This window comes from Mustela nivalis, assembly GCF_964662115.1.
Source record: "Mustela nivalis genome assembly, chromosome: 19".
In the NCBI taxonomy this organism is placed as follows: Eukaryota; Metazoa; Chordata; class Mammalia; order Carnivora; family Mustelidae; genus Mustela; species Mustela nivalis.
In genome coordinates, this window is record NC_139038.1 from 10,745,304 (window position 1) to 10,763,765 (window position 18,462).

The following is an 18,462-nucleotide window of genomic DNA, read 5'->3' on the forward strand; positions in this document are numbered from 1 at the left end:
GGGGGAGCACAGAGGGAGAGGAGAGAGAAATCTTAAGTAGAAATGAAGCCCTCCAAGGGCTTGATCAGATCACTACCCTTAGATCATGATCTGAGCCGAAATCAAGAGTCAGCTAAACCAGTCGGCACCCCGGTATTAGTAACTTTAAAATAATGCTTTTGATTTTGACTTCTTAAGAGTCTTTATGTGATATATTTTTGCTTTTTTTCAATTTTCAATTTCTATAAGATAAGCATAACGAAATTACCATTTTAACCATTTTAAAATGTACAGTTCCCTGGCATTAAGTGCATTCATATTGTTCTGCAGCTCTCAGCATCCTTTAGTTCCAGAACATCATCATCCAAATAAAATTCTGTGCACATTAACAGTAAATCTCCACTACTCACTCCTCCTCGTCCCTGGCGGCAACCATTCTACTCTCTGGCTCTGTGAGTTTGCCTGTTATGTAGGTATCTCATGGGAGTGGAGTCACAATACTAGTTTTGTTGTGTCTGGCACATTTCACTTAGAATACTCTTTTTGAGGTTTGTTTATATCATAGCATGTTTCGGAACTTTTTTCTTCTTTTATTTTTTACGATTTTGTTTACTTTTTTGACAGAGATCAGAAGTAGGCAGAGAGGCAGGCAGAGAGAGAGGGGGAAGCAGGCTCCCTGCTGAGCAGAGAGCCCCATGTGGGGCTTGATCCCAGGACCCTGAGATCACGACCCAAGCTGAAGGCAGAGGCTTAACCCACTGAGCCACCCAAGCGCCCCAGAACTTTTTTCTTCTTTAAGGAGGAATTCTATGCCATCGGATGTACATGTCCCATTTTGTGCATTGTTCAGCTGACGGTGGACACCTGGGTTGTTTCCACCTCTTAGCTGTTGTGAATAATGCTTTTGTGAACATATTGTAGATATATCTGAGTTTCTGCTTTCGGTTTGGGGTATATACCCAGAAGTGGTATCTCTGTGTCGTCGTAATTCTGTTTAATTTTTTTTAGGAACAGCCAAGTTGATTTCCACCCTGGATGCACGATTTTACATGCCCGAGTGTGGTGCACCATGGCTCCAGTTTCTCCATATCCTTGCCAGCACTTACTGTGTAGTGTTATGTGTTGCATTTTTATGGTGTCGGAGGGTTAGCTGAGGCTCTTTTCTGACACCCAGGTAGCGGAAAATCTTTTCTAAAGAGGATAATAATGCTGTATTGTAAAGCATTCTTAGATGTTATTTGTCCTTCTTGGTAAGAACAGAGAAATTCTCTTCCCCTAGCCTCTGTCTGCCTTACCCACTGCGCATGTGCCTGGGAGGAAGGGAACTTGGTGGCTGTGTCCCATGATGCACTGTGATAAGTGATCACTGGATGCTGCAGTGCTTCACTTCTCATTCTCACATGGAAGATTTTTTTTTTTTTTTCCCTGAGAGCACAGGAGCTGGGGGAGAGGGAGAAGCGGGCTCCCCACTGAGCAGAGAGCCCCACATGGGGCTCGATCCCAGGACCCTGGGGTTTTGACCTGAGCCAAAGGCCGATGCTTTAACCAACTGAGCCACCCAGTTGTCCCTCACTTGGGAGACATTTTAACTGGTTGTGGGTGGCATCTGAATTTATTTGGGGGATTATGCTGACCTAATTTTATGGAAATTAGTTGGAAATTTAGGGGATAGATTTTATATCTCAGAGGATGGGAGTTTTTGACAAATTGAATACTCAGCTTCTGAGCCTTTTTTCCTCTTATGCAAGAAAACTGTGAATTAGGCATCTGTGGAGGACAGTCGCAGCTCTGAACATCTGTGTAGAAGGACGTTGTAAATTTCTGCCACTCACTGTCGTATTTCTTTCCTAGGGATCATGGCCCAAGTAGCAATGTCTACCCTGCCCGTTGAAGACGAGGAGTCCTCAGAGAGCAGGATGGTGGTGACATTCCTTATGTCTGCTCTGGAGTCCATGGTGAGATGGCTTTATAGTTAGAAAATGTTTGTAGTTGGGTAGGGGTTGGGCTTGTGGGTGAGATTGAGTTTTTTTGGAAACATACATGTTTTCTGGTTTTATAAGAAGAGTTTTTTGCTTGAATAGTAGTTCTGGATTTAAGCCTTTCAAATCATTTTACTACCATGTTTCCAAACAATCTGAACTTAACCTAAATGTTTAATTTTTTACATTTAATTTCAGTTGGTTATCTATCAATATCTTAGGCAATTTCTTGTTTCGCAAGCAGTAGCTTTGAATTTATGTGGAACGCTGAAGACGTCCGGATGAGCTGGTATATGAAGCTGGTGTGTGCTGGTGTTCAGTTGTCTGTGAAGAGCACTGGCGGAATTCTGAGCCCTAAGAGCACACTTACTCTTTACATTCCGTATTGTGCTTGTGCTCACAGTTGTCCTTACCCCACTAACTCTTACTAAATATGTAGTGTTGCTCTTCATTTTTAAGAAACCTGTATTGTAAACATAGTTATAGTGAACTGTTAAGTATCCTTTTGCTGTATTTTTGTATACTCTGGTGGTAGTAATAATAGTTTACTTAATCATGTTTTTATAGATCTATAGCTGGAAACCTGAAACCTGAAATCAGCTCATAGACTTATAAGTGTCAGACTTAGGTATTTTCTGACACATTGAAATTAGACATGTCCCAGCTAGGAGAGGGCTATGTATTTCCGGTCCTAAGTGTGACTCGTATTAGATAGCACTGAACCTCACAGGTGTCCGTATGACAGAGTTGGCAGGTTGCTTACCTTTCCCCCTTCAGTTGTTTTTTCCTTTGTACTACTTGAGAATTTTGAAAAATTCTTTACTTAAAGAAAGTTAGTGGCTATATATTGTTAACCTGTTTTTTTTAAAGATTTTATTTATTTATTTGAAAGAGAGCACACGCAGGGGGAGGGTCAGAAGGAGAAAGACACTCTTAAGCAGACTCCCTGCTGAACAGGGGGCTCGATCCCAGGACCCCAGGATCATGATCTGAACTGAAGGTAGACATTTAACCGACTGAGCCATCCAGCCTCCTCTGAATAATAGTTTAAAGGTTAAATCCTACAGTTTTTGGGTTTTTTTTAAGATTTTTATTTTATTTGTCAGAGAGAGAGCTTGTGCCCATGTGCACAAACATGGGGAGTGTCAGGCAGAGGGAGAAGCTGGCTGCCACTGAGCGAGCTGATTTGGGACTCCATGCCACGACCCTCGGATCATGACCTGAGTTGAAGGCAGACGCCAAACCACCTGAGCCACCCAGGAGTCCCTACTCTGTTTTTTTTTTTTTTTAAATTGTTTTTGTTGTTGTTGTTTTTAAGATTTTACTCATTAATTTCAGACAGAGAGAGAGCACAAGCAGGGGGTAGGGTCACAGGGAGAGGGAGAAACAGACTCTCCACTGAGCAGGGAACTTGACACAGGGCTCAATCCCAGGAGCCTGGGATCATGACCTAAGCCGAATGCTTAACTGACTGAGCCCCCAGGTGGTCCCCTACTGTTTATTAAAATGGTTTTCCTTAATACTATTCTATACATAGAATAACTCGGTCAGATGGAACCATTCTCATCCTTAGACTGTCTTTTAAATTTTCTTACCTTTGGCAAAGTCACTTCTTTATTCTTAGATTTTATGTCTTCACCAGCATAAAGAGTATCTCTCCTCATGTTCCTCGTTGTAAATTATGAAGTGTAATTATAAGTGTATAGGTCAGTTTTATCTTTTCCCTTGGTCCATAGATTTCTTTGATCAAATCTTTGGGCAGTACATGAATCTGGCCCTGCTGTTTCATTAATGCTGCCTTTGGTGACAGGGGTGTCCAGCTGAGTGTGGATAGTGATGCGTAGGCATGTCCCCTCACACCCTCACACCCTGGCCTACAACAGAGAGGAAATAACACTTCCTTCCAGGTGAGCAGCCACAGTGTATCTCATATAAATGTTGTGTTACGGAATGATAGGGCAGCATTAGTCCTGCAGGCACAATTGTTGGCTCCACCTGTAGGTCAGAAGTTTTGTATTAGGGTTTTGCTATATTTAAAAAGATTTTCAATCATATCAGTGGGCGTAAACTTACTTATTCAAGATAGCATTTTAGAGCAATATTATGCAGCTAATTTCTATTTAAGGTGGTTATTGTGTAAATAAAAACCGATTAGAGGAAAGCTGTAGTTTGCAACAGAGGATACTGAGCACATGGGGTATTTGCCCCCCTCCCAAAAGTCAACAACAAAAAGCAAAAGAAAACCGCCCAAACTTCCAAGCCTTTATAATGTGTTAAGTTAAAATTCTAGATGAGTAGAAAAAGTAATAGCACAAACTTAGAAAAAAGAAGGAAAAATACATAATTATATATTTAATTCCATAAATAGCTTTTCAGTGGCAAAAGTAAGTGAGGTGCTTTTATGTATCAATAGGGAAACATATCACTAAGATAGTAGAAAAATAAGTAAACAGTATGTTACTTTACAGAAATAGTATTATACTAAGGTACAATACTCTTTATTTTTAATATCAACCAGTCAGTGGATTATTACTATTACTATTTTTAAGGATTTTATTATTATTATTATTAAACATTTATTTATTTGAGAGACAGACAGTGAGAGAGAGTGTGAATGAGGAGAAGGTCAGAGGGAGAAGCGGACTCCCCGTGGAGCTGGGAGCCCGATGTGGGATTCGATCCTGGGACTCCGGGATCATGACCTGAGCTGAAGGCAGTCGCTTAACCAACTGAGACACCCAGGCGCCCAAGGATTTTATTATTTTAAGTAATCTCGACACCCAAAGTGGGCTCAAACTCAGCAACCCCAAGATCAAGGGTCGCCATGCTCTACCAGCTGAGCCAGCCAGGTGTCCCGGAGTGGATTATTGATTAAACTAATATGCCCTTTTAGAATGTTCCTGGAAAAGTTACACGGTATCATTTGTTAAGAATATTTTGATTTCGCTCCACTAGAAGGTCGGATGGGAGTGTGAACTGATAGACTCTTTTTTTTTTTTTAAAGGTTTTATTTATTTATTTGACAGAGATCACAAGTAGGCAGAGAGGCAGGCAGAGAGAGAGGGGGAAGCAGGCTCCCTGCTGAGCACAGAGCCCGACTCGGGGCTCGATCCCAAGACTCTGGGATCATGATCCGAGCCAAAGGTAGAGGCTTAACCCACTGAACCACCCAGGTGCCCCATAGACTCTTCTTAAAGCAATTTGCAATAGGTTCTGAGAATGTTGGAGGTATTTACTTTCAGAGTCAAAAGTTTTTTGGCTCGTTTCCTATCTCTGACACTGCCCACAAATATTTTGTCACCAGATTATTTCGGTGTTATTTTAAGGAGTGATCATTAGAATCACCAACACTGCCAGTAACATTAGTACCAAATAAAAGAAAATGAAATGTTATATAAGAGTTAAGATTTTTAAGAACTTTTTTTTTTTTTTAAAGATTTTATTTATTTATTTGAGGGAGAGTGAGAGAGAATGAGAGGGGAGGTCAGAGGGGGAAGCAGACTCCCCATGGAGTGGGAGCCTGATGTAGGTCTGGATCCTGGGACTCCGGGACCGTGATCTGAGCCGAAGGCAGTTGCTTAACCAACTGAGCCTCCCAGGCGCCCAAGATTTTTAAGAACTTTTTAATTTCATAAGAATATACTTAGTAGAAGCCGTACTTACTTAAAAAACAAAACAAATCACCCCAGCGTGATTCCCGTGGTGCGTTCAGACAGAGACTCTGGAGGTGAGATGATGTAGCGGATGCTGTGAGGTGGCTTCAGACTTCCCTTTAGCCCTGATGGCCCTGATCCTTCCTACTGCTGTGAGTGTTCGAGGCTCCTGGCCCAAGGTCTCCCCTTTCTTTGGGAGGGCCCTCCCTGCTCCAGAGCTCTCCAGACGCACCCACACCAGCCATCAGCTCTCTGTCTGCCGAATCCTGCACCCCTCACGTCTCTTGGGTGTTGCTGTAGAGCGTGCTCTCCGAGTAAGCCTTGGATGGAAGTCTGAGGCTGTTTCATGGGGATTTGACCTGTAACGGATTAGAAGGGATTTCTGCCCTTTTTTCTTACAAATTCTGTTTTTCCCTGTTTAACATTGGGATTGAAAACTATATAAAAAGAGCGGTACCTTTAAAAAATGGTGACTCTTTTTCTATGATAATCTAAGGCCAGAAACTAGGAACTTCATCTAATTCCAGATACTGTAAGACCATTGAAATGATAAGATTTTTTTTTCTTTTTTTTGACAGAGATCACAAGTAGGCAGAGAGGCAGGCAGAGAGAGAGAGGGGGAAGCAGGCTCCCTGCTGAGCAGAGAGCCCGATGCAGGGTTCGATCCCAGGACCCTGAGATCATGACCTGAGCCAAAGGCAGCAGCTTTAACCCACTGAGCCACCCAGGCGCCCCCGAAGTGATAAGATTCTTTTTTCATCCATTGTACATAGTACTTCAAGACATCTGTACATAGTGCCACACTTGCTTTTTGTGTTTCAGTGTAAAGAACTGGCCAAGTCCAAGGCGGAAGTGGCCTGCATCGCGGTGTATGAGACGGACGTGTTTGTGGTTGGAACCGAGAGAGGACGCGCTTTTGTTAACACTAGAAAGGATTTTCAGAAAGATTTTGTAAAATATTGTAAGTATTTTATTGTATCTTTGTCTTTTGTAAATACTGGACCTAAATAGTTAGGGATAACAAATGTCTTATTTTCTAAAACAGAATGGGATTTATACTAAAGGGATTTTCTAAAATGTCTAGAGACACATTGCAGAACACTCAAGATGTCCCTGACATTGTAATATATAATGGTCAAAGCTGAAGAGTTTAAGAAAAACGGTAAATGTTTATCCTGTGTTCCTTGTTTGGTGTTACTTTGGATTAGTGGCACACCTGGGAGAGGAGGTAGAGGAATCTTGAATTGATTAAAGGTTCTTTTTTTTTTTTTTAAGATTTTATTTATTTATTTGACAGAGAGAGCGAGAGAGGGAAACAAGCGGGGGGAGAGGGAGAGGAAGAAGCGGGCTTGCTGCGGAGCAGGAGCCTGAAGTGGGGCCCGATCCCAGGACCCTGGGATCATGCCGAGCCGAAGGCAGCGGCTTAACCCACTGAGCCACCCAGGCGCCCCTGTAGGGATATTTGTGTGTGTGTGTGTGTGTGTGTGTGTGTGTGTGTGTCTTTAAGTGCCAAATTTAAATTTCCATTATCAACTTAGATCCATTTAAATTTCCATTATCAAGTTAGATCCAACTCATGATAAATTGAGCAGATCGTGGGTAAATAAAATATTTTTCTTAATTCATTAATTTAAATTCTCAATCATATTTTTAGCCCTTTTTATAAAAGCATATCTTCTCTACACTGCAGGCCCCCCCTCCGTGCCCCACTATAATCTTTAAAGCTTTATGATAGTATAATCTATTTAAATATTTTCATTATTTCTGATCATTTTGAGAATTTTTAAGGCTTTGATCATGTTTGTGTATTTAAGTTTATAGTAATAATGTTGTTTTGATTATGTGTATATCAGCTGCCATCTGTCCCATGAATACTATAATCCCACTGGCAGCTGTGTTTATATTCCCGTTCCCTATACTGTCTTGCCTGTGTGGTTCTCCAGTGGTTAGCACTAAGCATTAGGGGAATTGTCCTCAGTTGCAAATTGTAGTCCCTGCTTATTAGTATTCGTACTTTCTTTTTTTACCAGTAATTTAATGCCCTAGAGAATAAATCTTTGGATGTAGTTCTCAAACATAATATTTGTTTATATAATAAAGTATTTTGCAGATGAGGATCAATAGTGGTCTTCTGAAACCTGATCAGTAGGTATATGAGTCAGTTTTACAATTTTTTTTTCTTTTAAGATTTTGTTTATTTGAGAGGGAGAGCGAGAGCGAGAGAGAGAGAATGAGAAGAGAGGGGAGAAGCGGACTCCCCGCTGAGCAGGGAGCCTGATGTGGGACTCAATCCTGGGACTCCGGGATCGTGACCCGAGCCAAAGGCAGTCACTTAACCAACTGAGCCACCCAGGCGCCCCAGTTTTACAGTTTCTTGGGAAGAATTTTCTTTCCCACAGTTTGGAGCAATGAGATGATAATCACTCATAATTTGAAATGTTTGTGTTATGACAATAAGAGAAACAAGGGAAATTTATTTCAGTGATTATAGTTTAACCCAATATATTTTTTTAATTTTTTAATTTTTAAAGATTTTATTTATTTATTTGACAGATGGAGATCACATGTAGGCAGAGAGAGAGGGGTAGGAAGTTCCCTGCAGAGCAGAGAGCCCGATGCGGGGCTCTATCCCAGGGACCCTGAGATCATGACCTGAGCCGAAGGCAGAGGCTTAACCCACTGAGCCACCCAGGCTCCTCTAACCCAGTATATTTAAAACAGCATGTGGTCAACATAAAAATGACCGGTGGGGTATTTTGAATGCTCTTTTGGACTAAGTTTTCAAAATCAGTATGTATGGCAGATGTACCGCACGTCATCATTTGGACTGGGACATCAGGTGCTCAGCAGCGACAGGTGTCTAGTGGCTGTGTGTTGGACATTTTGAACCGGGAATGTTTTCTGTGACATTGCTAATCTCATATTTAAGTTTGTAGGTGACAAATTACTGTAATGGTACCTTTTCTTAAAAAAGAAAACAAAACTACAAGTAGCTAATTTTTACTTTATAGGTTTTTTTGTTCAAGCTGCAGTTATTTCAGAGGCGATGACCGTTTATGGTTTTTATTCAAGTCATTTATTGTAGATTTTTATTTTTAAATGCCCCCTGCTCCCATCCCCCTTTTTAAAAGATTTTATTTATTAGAGAGAGAGTCCACGTGTGGGTGTGGTGAGGTGGGGGAGGGGCAGAGGAGAGGGCAAGGTTGAAGACAGGAAGCCTGACGCCCAGCTCAGTCCCTGGACCCTACCTGAGATCATGACCTGAGCTGAAAGCCGCCGCTTCCTCAGCTGAGCCACTCAGGTGCCCCTCTGTCTTTTTATAACAAATGATAAATGTCATAATATTAGAAGTAAATTATTCTTATGGAAAGGCAAATATTAAGATAATGGATCTGGGCATCTTATATCATTACTTACTTTGCAGGTGTTGAAGAAGAGGAAAAGGCTGCAGAGATGCACAAGATGAAATCTACGGGCCCGGCGAATCGCATGAGTGTGGACGCTGTGGAGATTGAGACGCTCAGAAAAACGGTTGAGGACTATTTCTGCTTTTGCTATGGTAAGGTCATACACTTGAGTTTTTTTTAAGATTTTATTTATTTATTTGACTCAGAGAGATCACAAGTAGGCAGAGAGGGAGGGGGAAGCAGGCTCCCCGCCAAGTAGAGAACCCAATGTGGGGCTGGATCCCAGGACCCTGAGATCATGACCTGAGCCCAAGGCAGAGGCTTAACCCACTGAGCCACCCAGGCGCCCCTACACTTGCATTTTCTAAAAGAGACATTATATAATTGAGTTTACTAAAGGGTAAATTGTGTAAATGGTTTCAAGGTCTCATTTTTGACAAACTGAATGGATCGATTTCCAAATACGGGGTTAACATCAGGAGTGACCATACTTTCCTTTTCTTGTTCGAAGAAACAAACCCAGAAACAAACAAATGTACCTAGTAGAGCTGTGGGGCGGGGTTTTTTTCCCCCCTTTTCTATTTACAAGCCGTTTTAGGTTTGTAAGAAGAGAGAAGTAGATTTCCCAAGTACTCCCTGGCTCACTACCTGCATAGATCCCTCCCACTATCAACTACCCCTTTCCCTGGAGAATCTGCATTAATACATAATATTCACCCAAAGAGAACTGTTTATTTTTGCCCTGTGTGCTGATCCCACCAGTTTCCTGAAAAAATCATCTTTTGTTAGTCTAAACACCTGGCAAACAAAGCGCTTTAAAAAAACCCCAAAACTGTGGGAAGGAGAAGTTCCTGGTTACACTGTGAGATTGTAGGTAAAATTAGTCTCATGGGGGCGGGGCACAGAGAATAGGGTTTCTAGCCGGTGTGGGCTCCTGCCTCTGATACACTCAGACGGGGTGGTAGAACACATTCAGTTACGCATGCTCGTTGTATTTATCTAGTAACGCTTCAGTGAGAATATTGGCCAAAAATTGCGGGATACTTATGGTAACAGTAGGACCTGTTAGGTTTCCATGTTCTAAGGCTGAACGGTATATGAGAAGATTGTATTATACCACAGTGAGGCCATCGTAAAAAAAGATGATGGTGGAAGATGGCAGGCATTGTTTCTTTTGTTTTGTGTAGATTTTATACAATATTTTATATACTTTGCATTTTGGCGTTTTGGATCTGTTTCAGGCTTAGAACTTCTAAAATGGGAATAGGGCCCTCTGGTATTTTGAATTTGTTTGGAAATCGGATATTACAAACAGCATGAATGCTATTTGTTAAGCCATCATAAACTAATGATGATTTTGTTTTTTTAATCTCCACATTTAATGATGTTTATCCTCTTCCTACCTCAACTCTGTCCCTCGCCCCCAGGGAAAGCTTTAGGCAAATCGACAGTGGTACCTGTTCCGTATGAGAAGATGCTACGTGATCAGTCTGCTGTGGTCGTGCAGGGCCTTCCAGAAGGAGTTGCCTTTAAACACCCTGAGAACTATGATCTTGCCACCCTGAAATGGATTTTAGAGAACAAAGCAGGGATTTCATTTATCATTAAGAGGTGAAGTACTTTATCCCTTTTCTTTCAACAGTTTGGTATATAAAATTGAACATTCAGTTTATTATATTTTAAAAATTCTTGTTTACTTTAGAAGTCAATTAAATTTATGCTTTACGGTAGTTTTGTTTTGTATATTCATGTGTAGTTTTTCATTTTGTTTTAATGCAGACCTTTCCTAGAGCCAAAGAAGCACCTAGGTAAGTGATTACTTTGTTTCCAGATAATTCCTAAGCCTGTTGGACCAAATTAAACATATTTTACTGATTTCTTTTATTTTGAGAATGTGATGTAAGACATCTTAGGAGTAGGGTGTTATATATAAACCAGTGAGAAGTCACTGAACTGAAAAAGTAGAGACTTGTTTTTTGGTCTTAGTTCTGGTACTTTCCTTACGAGGTAGTCAAGGTTTACCCTGGCGACGGGGTCGATCATACACTGGCTCTGCCCTCCTTTCCCAGAATTAAGAGGGTGACTTCACTGAGCAGGTGCAGAATTTTTGGGCACAAGATTGGGTGGGGAGGGGGGATGCACAGCTTTGCCTCAAGCATTCAAGCTTTGGAGTGCTGGTAGTTCAATGGAAGAGACAAAAACTCATCAAGTCCCCACAGCGGGAGCATAGCCTGCACACTGTACAAATGGTTGGTTGGAGGAAGCATTTGTTTGTGACCCAGGAAGGCTTCTACGTTGAAGAGGGCATTAAGTTGGGCTCTTGAAGACTGAGCTGGGTTTCAACAGGACTTCCTATTGGGAAGTTCGAGCCATTGCATTTGAAGGGAAAAGTGATTTTTAGAAGATTGGTGCCCTTTGGAGGCAAAATAAATGACCATTATCATTAGCAGTCTCCTAACCAGTGTAAGGGAGAAAGGAAAACTAATACATACACACACCCATATTTTATTTTTTTGTTTAATAATCTTTGTTTTCTTCTCATCATGATGAAAAGATCAATATTTTAGGTGCTTTATTGAGGTGTACTTGGCATGACATAAAATTCGCCTGTATTAAGTATAGAATTCAGTGGGCTTTAGTAAATTTACAGTGACAGTTTACAAAGTTTTACAGTCCTTGCCACCTAAATTCAGAATATTTTCATCATCATCTCTGTTGTTTTCATGAATGTTACATAACTTAGATACATAGTGTGAATGCTTTTGAGACGGTCTTTCACTCTGCCTAATTCAGTTGAAGCTCATCTAGTGTTTTTTTTTTAAGATTTTATTTATTTATTTGACAGAGGGATCACAAGTAGGCAGAACAGCAGGAAGAGAGAGGGGAAAGCAGGCTCCCCACGAAGCAGAGAGCCTGATCTGGGGCTCGATCCCAGGACCCGAGACCATAACCCGAGCCAAAGGCAGAGGCTTCACCCACTGAGCCACCCAAATGCCCCAAGGCTCATCTAGATTGTTGGGTGTATATGTAGTTATTTCCTGGGGTGCCTGGGTGGCTCAGTCTTTAAGCATCTACCTTCAGCTCAGGTCATGATGCAGGGGTCTTAGGATCAAGCCCTGCATCAAGCTCCCTGTTCGGTGGGGAGCCTGCTTCTCCCTCTCCCACTCTCCCTGCTTGCATTCCCTCTCTTGTTGTGTTTCACTCTGTCAGATAAAATTTTAAAATCTTTTTTTTTTTTTTAAAGATTTTATTTATTTATCTGACAGACAGAGATCAGAGGTAAGCAGAGAGGCAGGCAGAGAGCATGGAGGAAGCAGGCCCCCTGCGGAGCAGAGAGCCCGATGTGGGGCTCGATCCCAGGACTCTGGGATCATGACCTGAGCCGAAGGCAGAGGCTTTAACCCACTGAGCCACCTAGGTGCCCCCAAATTTTAAAATCTTTAAAAAATATTAGTTATTTCATTTTTCTTGCTGAATGGTAAGTATTCCTACATTTGAATATACCTCTCATGTCCATTCATGGGTTGATAGGCCTTTAGTTTGTTTCCAGTGGGCGGTTACAAATAATACTACCATAGACCTACTTGGATAAGTTTTTGTCTGGACATAGGCTTTAATTTCGCTTTGGTATACATGTCTAGTAGTAGACTTGCTGAGTCATAGACTAATTTTACGTTTAGCTTTAGAAACACTGCCAAGCCACCCTCTAGGTGCCTGTACCATTTTATGTCCCTACTGGTATTGTCTGAGGGTTCCGGTTTCTCCACAGCCCCATCAGCACTTGCTACTGTCTTTTTGGTTTTAACCATCCCAATGGATGTGAAGTGGTGCGTCTCTGTGGTTTGGACAGTTGAGTATCTTTTCATGTTTTAGCGACTGTGTATATCCTTTGGAGTAAGGTCTGTTCAGGTCCTTTCCATGTGTTTTTATTGGGTTATTTGTAGTGTTGTTCCTGAGTTGTAAGAGTTCTTTTTATATTTTTGATGTAGATTTAATACATTTTCTCTAGTTTTACAATTTGTCTTTTGATCATGTTCTGTACGGAACAGAAATTTTTAATTTCTACAGAGTTTGGTCTATTCTTTTATCACTTGTGCTTCTGATCTTGTATCCAAGATTGTTGCCTAACACAAGGTCATGAGGGTGTATTGTGTTTTCTTCAGTAAGTTTTATAGCCCGAGTTGTTACATTTGGATCTGTGGTCAGTTTTGAGTTAATTTTTGTATATGGCAAATGGTAAGCTTGTAAATTGCATTCCAGCACAGTTTGTTTAAAAGACTCCTTTCTTGCTTTGGCATTTTTGTTGACAGTCAGTGGGCCCTGCTTGTTTGTTTCTGGACTTTCTACGCAGTGCATCACGAAGTATGTGAACTGGGACAGTTTACCTCTTTGCAATTTGGATACTTTTTATTTCTTAATCTTGTTTTTCTAGCCAGAATGTCCAATACAATACCGAATGTAAGTGGTGATAGCAGACCTCACCTTCTCAATATTAGGAGGAAGACATTTGAGCTCTTGTCATTATGTTAGCTATTGCTTTTTTGTAGATGTTCTCTATAAGATTGAGAAAGTAAAGGTTTATTGTCTTGTTTTATTAAAATTCCAAATTTTCTATTTATTTAAAATATTTTAGTTATTTATTTGACAGAGATCACAAGCAGGCAGAGAGGCAGGCAGAGAGAGGGGGGAAGCAGGCTCCCTGCTGAGCAGAGAGTCTGATGCAGCCTTGATCCCAGGACCCTGGGACCATGATCTGAGCAGAAGGCAGAGGCTTTAACCCACTGAGATACCCAGGGTGCCCCAATTTTAGAACATATTCATCACGCTCAAATAGAAGTCCTATTCTTTTTTTTTTTTTTTAAACACACTTTATTTATTTATTTTTTAAAGACTTTACTCATTTACTTGACAGACAGAGATCACAAGTAGGCAGAGAGGCAGACAGAGAAAGAGGAGGAAGCAGGCTCCCCGCTGAGCAGAGAGTCCAATGTGCGGCTTGATCCCAGGAATCTGGGATCATGACCTGAGCCGAAGGCAGAGGCTTTAACCCACTGAGCCACCCAGGCGCCCCTAGAAGTCCTGTTCTTGTCAGGCAGTCACTGTGCCAGTTCCGAGCCAGACATACCTCTGCTGGCGATCTTTGTCCGCGCTCCAGTGCCACTAGGGCGTTCCTGGATTGCTGGAATCATAGTGCATTGCTCTGTTTGTTTCACCGATAAAAATTTGAGCTTTTTCCTTAAGGGGAGAGGATGCTGGTGACTGAGGGGATGGAAGCTGCTTGTTGGCCGATCCGCACTCTCACTTCCCTTCCCTACGGGGAGAGAGTGAAGGCCGCTGTTGCGCCGATTCACACGGCACTCACTCCGGTGTGACCCAGAGCTGCAAGCGCTCCTGCCCTCGCTCATTCTCCGTTTAAGAACGTTGGAAATAGGAGTCCTGTTGAAAGTGTTGGCGAAACCTAAATCTTACTGGTTTGTTTTTTTTTTGTACATAGGTGGTCGTGTGATGGTGACAGACGCCGAAAGGTCCATGCTGTCTCCCGGTGGAAGGTAATGTGCAGTTGCGCGGTACGAGTGAACCTCCACACCCCAGCAGCGCCTTTAGTTTTTAGAATCTTGAGGTATTAGAATATTAAAAAGGCCCATATCATATATCTTGAAGGTTAATACTCGGCTGATTCATTTGGGGTCCTGCGAGAATGCGGTTTTTCATTACATAGTTCCTGGGGGCAGCTGTCGGGATGAGTTGCTAGCCTCACTGGGCTCCACTGGGAGGAGGGAGGAGTAAAGTGGAGTTTGCACGTCGTTACACTTGCTTCCAATAGAGACTGATCGGAATCTGAAGTACTAAATTTAGTGGACAAGTCAATTTAACGTAGAGTCAGGTTTGCGTTAAGCTGGGTCAGGTGAGTGATGTTGTGTGACGGCGCGTGGCCGGCGCGTGGACGGCGCGTGGACGGCCGCACCGGCGCGCACCTTCATCCCGCCTTCTCTTCCTTTCAGCTGTGGCCCCGTCAAAGTGAAAACTGAGCCCACAGAAGATTCTGGTATGTACTAGCGCCTTTAGACTCTACTATGAAGTTAAGAGAGCCTTTTCCTTAATTTAGAAGGTTGGATTTTGACTCATTATTTACTGTGATTTTTTTTTTCTTTCTACTGTCATGTTTTGACGAGAAGCAGACAGAATAAATTTATTCCAGCAGTGACTTTTCTTTTAAATTAAAAAAAAATTTTTCTCAAAGATTTTATTTACTTATTTATTTGACAGAGAGAGAGAGAGCGCGCAGGAGCAGGGAGCAGGGAGCCCGATGCGGGGCTTGACTCCACGATCCTGGGCTCAGGACCTTCGCTAAAGACAGAGGCTTAATCAACTGAGCCACCTGGGCGCCCAGACATTATTTCTTAATGTTACCAAATAATATACTAAAACCTGGATAGTTTTTTTACTGAATTTTAGCCAGAAGTTTTTAGCTAATTAATGACCTGTTGGTTAACAAAATTTCCTTGCTAGGTTTCTCCCCAGTTGTATAGGATTAATAGTGTAAAACGTCAGCTCTTTCTATACAAGCTGAGCAAATGTCACCTTACCCTCCCCACCCCCTTTGCCCGTTTCTGCTCTCCAGGGAGATTGCTTTGAACTCTACGGTGTTTCTGGTGTTGTTTCTTTTTTCTTTTCTTTTCTTTTTTTTTTTTTTTTTAAGATTTTATTTATTTATTTATTTATTTGACAGAGAGAAATCACAAGTAGGCAGAGAGGCAGGCAGACAGAGAGCAGGAAGCAGGCTTCCCGCTGAGCAGAGAGCCCGATGCGGGGCTCGATCCCAGGGCCCTGAGATCATGACCTGAGCCGAAGGCAGCGGCTTAACCCACTGAGCCACCCACGTGCCCCCAGTTTCTTATTTTTAAATGTCATGTTTGTTACTCTTATTTCATACAGAGTTTTTGGATAGCTTTTTTCAGGTACAGTCTTGTGTGCCGCCGAATTGACCTGCCCCAAGTATAAATTCAGTGATGTTGGAGACCTGCTGAGTTTTGCAGAGATAATGTATTGTTGGCACATGTCTGTCATCCCAAATGGAAACCTGGTGCCCAAGTAGAAAGCTTTTTCCCACCGTTAGTCTAATTTTGGGTTTCGTAGGTGACTTGGACATTGCCAGAGAGTGTGCAGTCCTACACTAGGGAGTTGCATATGTTGGGAGGCTCATCTTCGAGATCGTCATAGTGTACAGAAGTAATTCATACCTGAAGATTATTCTGTTGTGCAGATACACTACCTTTTCTTTGTCCAGTACATTTATCGTTTGGTGGACACTAGAGTTGTTTCCACTTTTTGGCTGTTCTGAATAACATGGCTGTGAACATTCACATCTTTTTTTTTCTTTAAGATTTTATTTCTCTGGCAGAGAGTGATCACAAGTACGCAGAGAGGCAAGCAGAGAGAGAGAGGGGCAAGCAGGCTCCCTGCTGAGCAGAGAGCCCGATGTGGGGCTTGATCCCAGGACCCTGAGATCATGACCTGAGCTGAAGGAAGAGGCTCAACCCACTGACCCACCCAGGCGTCCCTACAGCTTTGTTTTTTATGTGGAAATATGTCTGTCTTCATTTCTTTTGGGTAGATAGACACCCAGGAGTGAATTGCTGGTTCTTGGTAACTCTGTGCTCAACTTACAAGCAGTTGACAAATTGTTTTATACAGTAGCTGTAGGTTCTTAGCAGCCCTGTACGGGGGCTTCAGTTCTCCATATCTTGGCCAACACGTGGTATTGTCTTTTTTGTTGTTGTTGTTGTTACAACAACTCTATTGAGTATGCCATGGTATCTCATTGTGTGGGTTTTTTTTTTTTATGCTTTTAAATAGATGTTTTATTTTTAGAGCGGTTTTAGGTTCACAACAAAATTGAACAAAAAATATGGAGGGTGTTTTCATGTATCTTGTACCCTACACATGAAAACCCTCCCTCCCAAAATTGGCATCCCACATTAGGGTATTAAATATGATGAAACATTATCACCCAAAGCCATAGCTTACATTAGGGATCAGTCTTGTGCATCCTGTGGGTTTTGGTAAGTGTATAGTGACGTGCATCTATTATTGTAGCAGCACACAGGATAGTTCCTCTGCCTTCTCCCTTGTCCTCTGCCTCTCCTCTAACACCCGGTTGTCCCTTGCTGATCTTTTTACGGCCGCCTTCGTTTTGCCTTTTTTTAGAAAGTCCTAGAATTGTGATTTTAATTGCATTTTCTTAACGATGTTGAACATCATTTTTCATGTACTTACTAGCTACTCCTGTATTAGTTTGATGAAACGTCTTTTTAAATCTGTTGCTCATTCTTTAATTAATGTTGTTTTCTTTCTTTTTTTGTTATTTATTATTGAAGTGGAGTTGACATACAATGTTACGTTAGTTTCAGGTGTACAATGTAACGATTCAACAATTCTCTCTGTGGCTCGGTGCTCAACCATACTAAGAGTGGCCACCCCCTGTCACCGTGCAGCATTATTACAGCACGGACTATATTCCCTGTGCTGCACTTTTTATCACTATGACTTAGATTTTTTTATAACTGGAAGTTTGTACCTTTTCATCTTTTTTCCCTGTTTTGCCTGTCCCCCCACACACCTCCCCTCTGGCAACCACCCGTTCTCTGTATTTAAGAGTCTGTTTGTTCCTTTGTTTTGTCTGTTACATTCCACGTATAAGTGAAATCATACGGTCTTCGTCTTGTCTGACTGGTTACTTATTTCACTCAGCATGACGCCCTGTAGGTCTGTCTGTGTTGTTACAGATGCTAAGATTTCCTTCTTTGTTTCTCCCCTTCCCCCCCATTTTCTTTTTATTGAAATTTTTTAAATTATAAAAGTTATTTCCATATTCTGGATATAGGTGTTTTTTTTTTAAATCAGAAACCATCTTTTGCGAATGTAGTTTTCTACTCTGTGGCTCGTGTTTTCATTTTCTTAATGGTGTTCCTTTAAACCTAAAAGTATTTTCATTTTGTTGCAATTCAGTTTTACAAATTTTCCTTTTATCACCAGGGGCTTTGGTGTTACATCTGAGAAAACCCAGACTCTTCGCCTCACCTGAGGTTATGAGGAATTTTACCCTGCTGTGTTTTTTTTTTTTTTGAATTATACAGTTTTAACTCTTATGTCTAAACCTCAGGCCTGTTTGAGTTCATTGTTCCGTGGGTTGCCAGGGAACGGTCTGATTTCATCCTTCTGTGTGTGGATGCCCCACTGCCCCAGTGCCCTTTGGGTGTCCTTTATTGAAAAGTTGTCCAGTCCCCATCAGATCGCCTAAGCACCTCTTTCAAACAGCAGGTAACCAGGTATATTTCTGTTCCCTTAAACTTGAATCCCAGTCTTAGACCAGCAGCACACCGTACATAGCTCATGTTATTTCAAGGTTTGGTTTTGTTATCTGTTAACATACGGAACAATAAG

General features: G+C 41.7%; 1 protein-coding gene across 7 annotated transcripts in view; it reads left to right on the plus strand.

The window, feature by feature from the left end:
• GTF2I (general transcription factor IIi) overlaps positions 1–18,462 on the plus strand; it is a gene marked incomplete at its 3' end in the record, with an annotated part of 104,048 nt that overhangs the window by 20,631 nt on the left and 64,955 nt on the right. For all 7 annotated transcript variants that reach the window (XM_082712627.1, XM_082712625.1, XM_082712628.1 and 4 more), the window contains exons 2-8: positions 1,831–1,934; positions 6,434–6,572; positions 9,036–9,170; positions 10,446–10,629; positions 10,798–10,826; positions 14,513–14,567; positions 15,021–15,064. In XM_082712627.1, coding sequence (XP_082568753.1) covers positions 1,836–1,934; positions 6,434–6,572; positions 9,036–9,170; positions 10,446–10,629; positions 10,798–10,826; positions 14,513–14,567; positions 15,021–15,064 — 685 coding nt within the window. In that variant the 5' untranslated portion in view covers positions 1,831–1,835. The remainder of the gene's footprint in view (positions 1–1,830; positions 1,935–6,433; positions 6,573–9,035; positions 9,171–10,445; positions 10,630–10,797; positions 10,827–14,512; positions 14,568–15,020; positions 15,065–18,462) is intronic.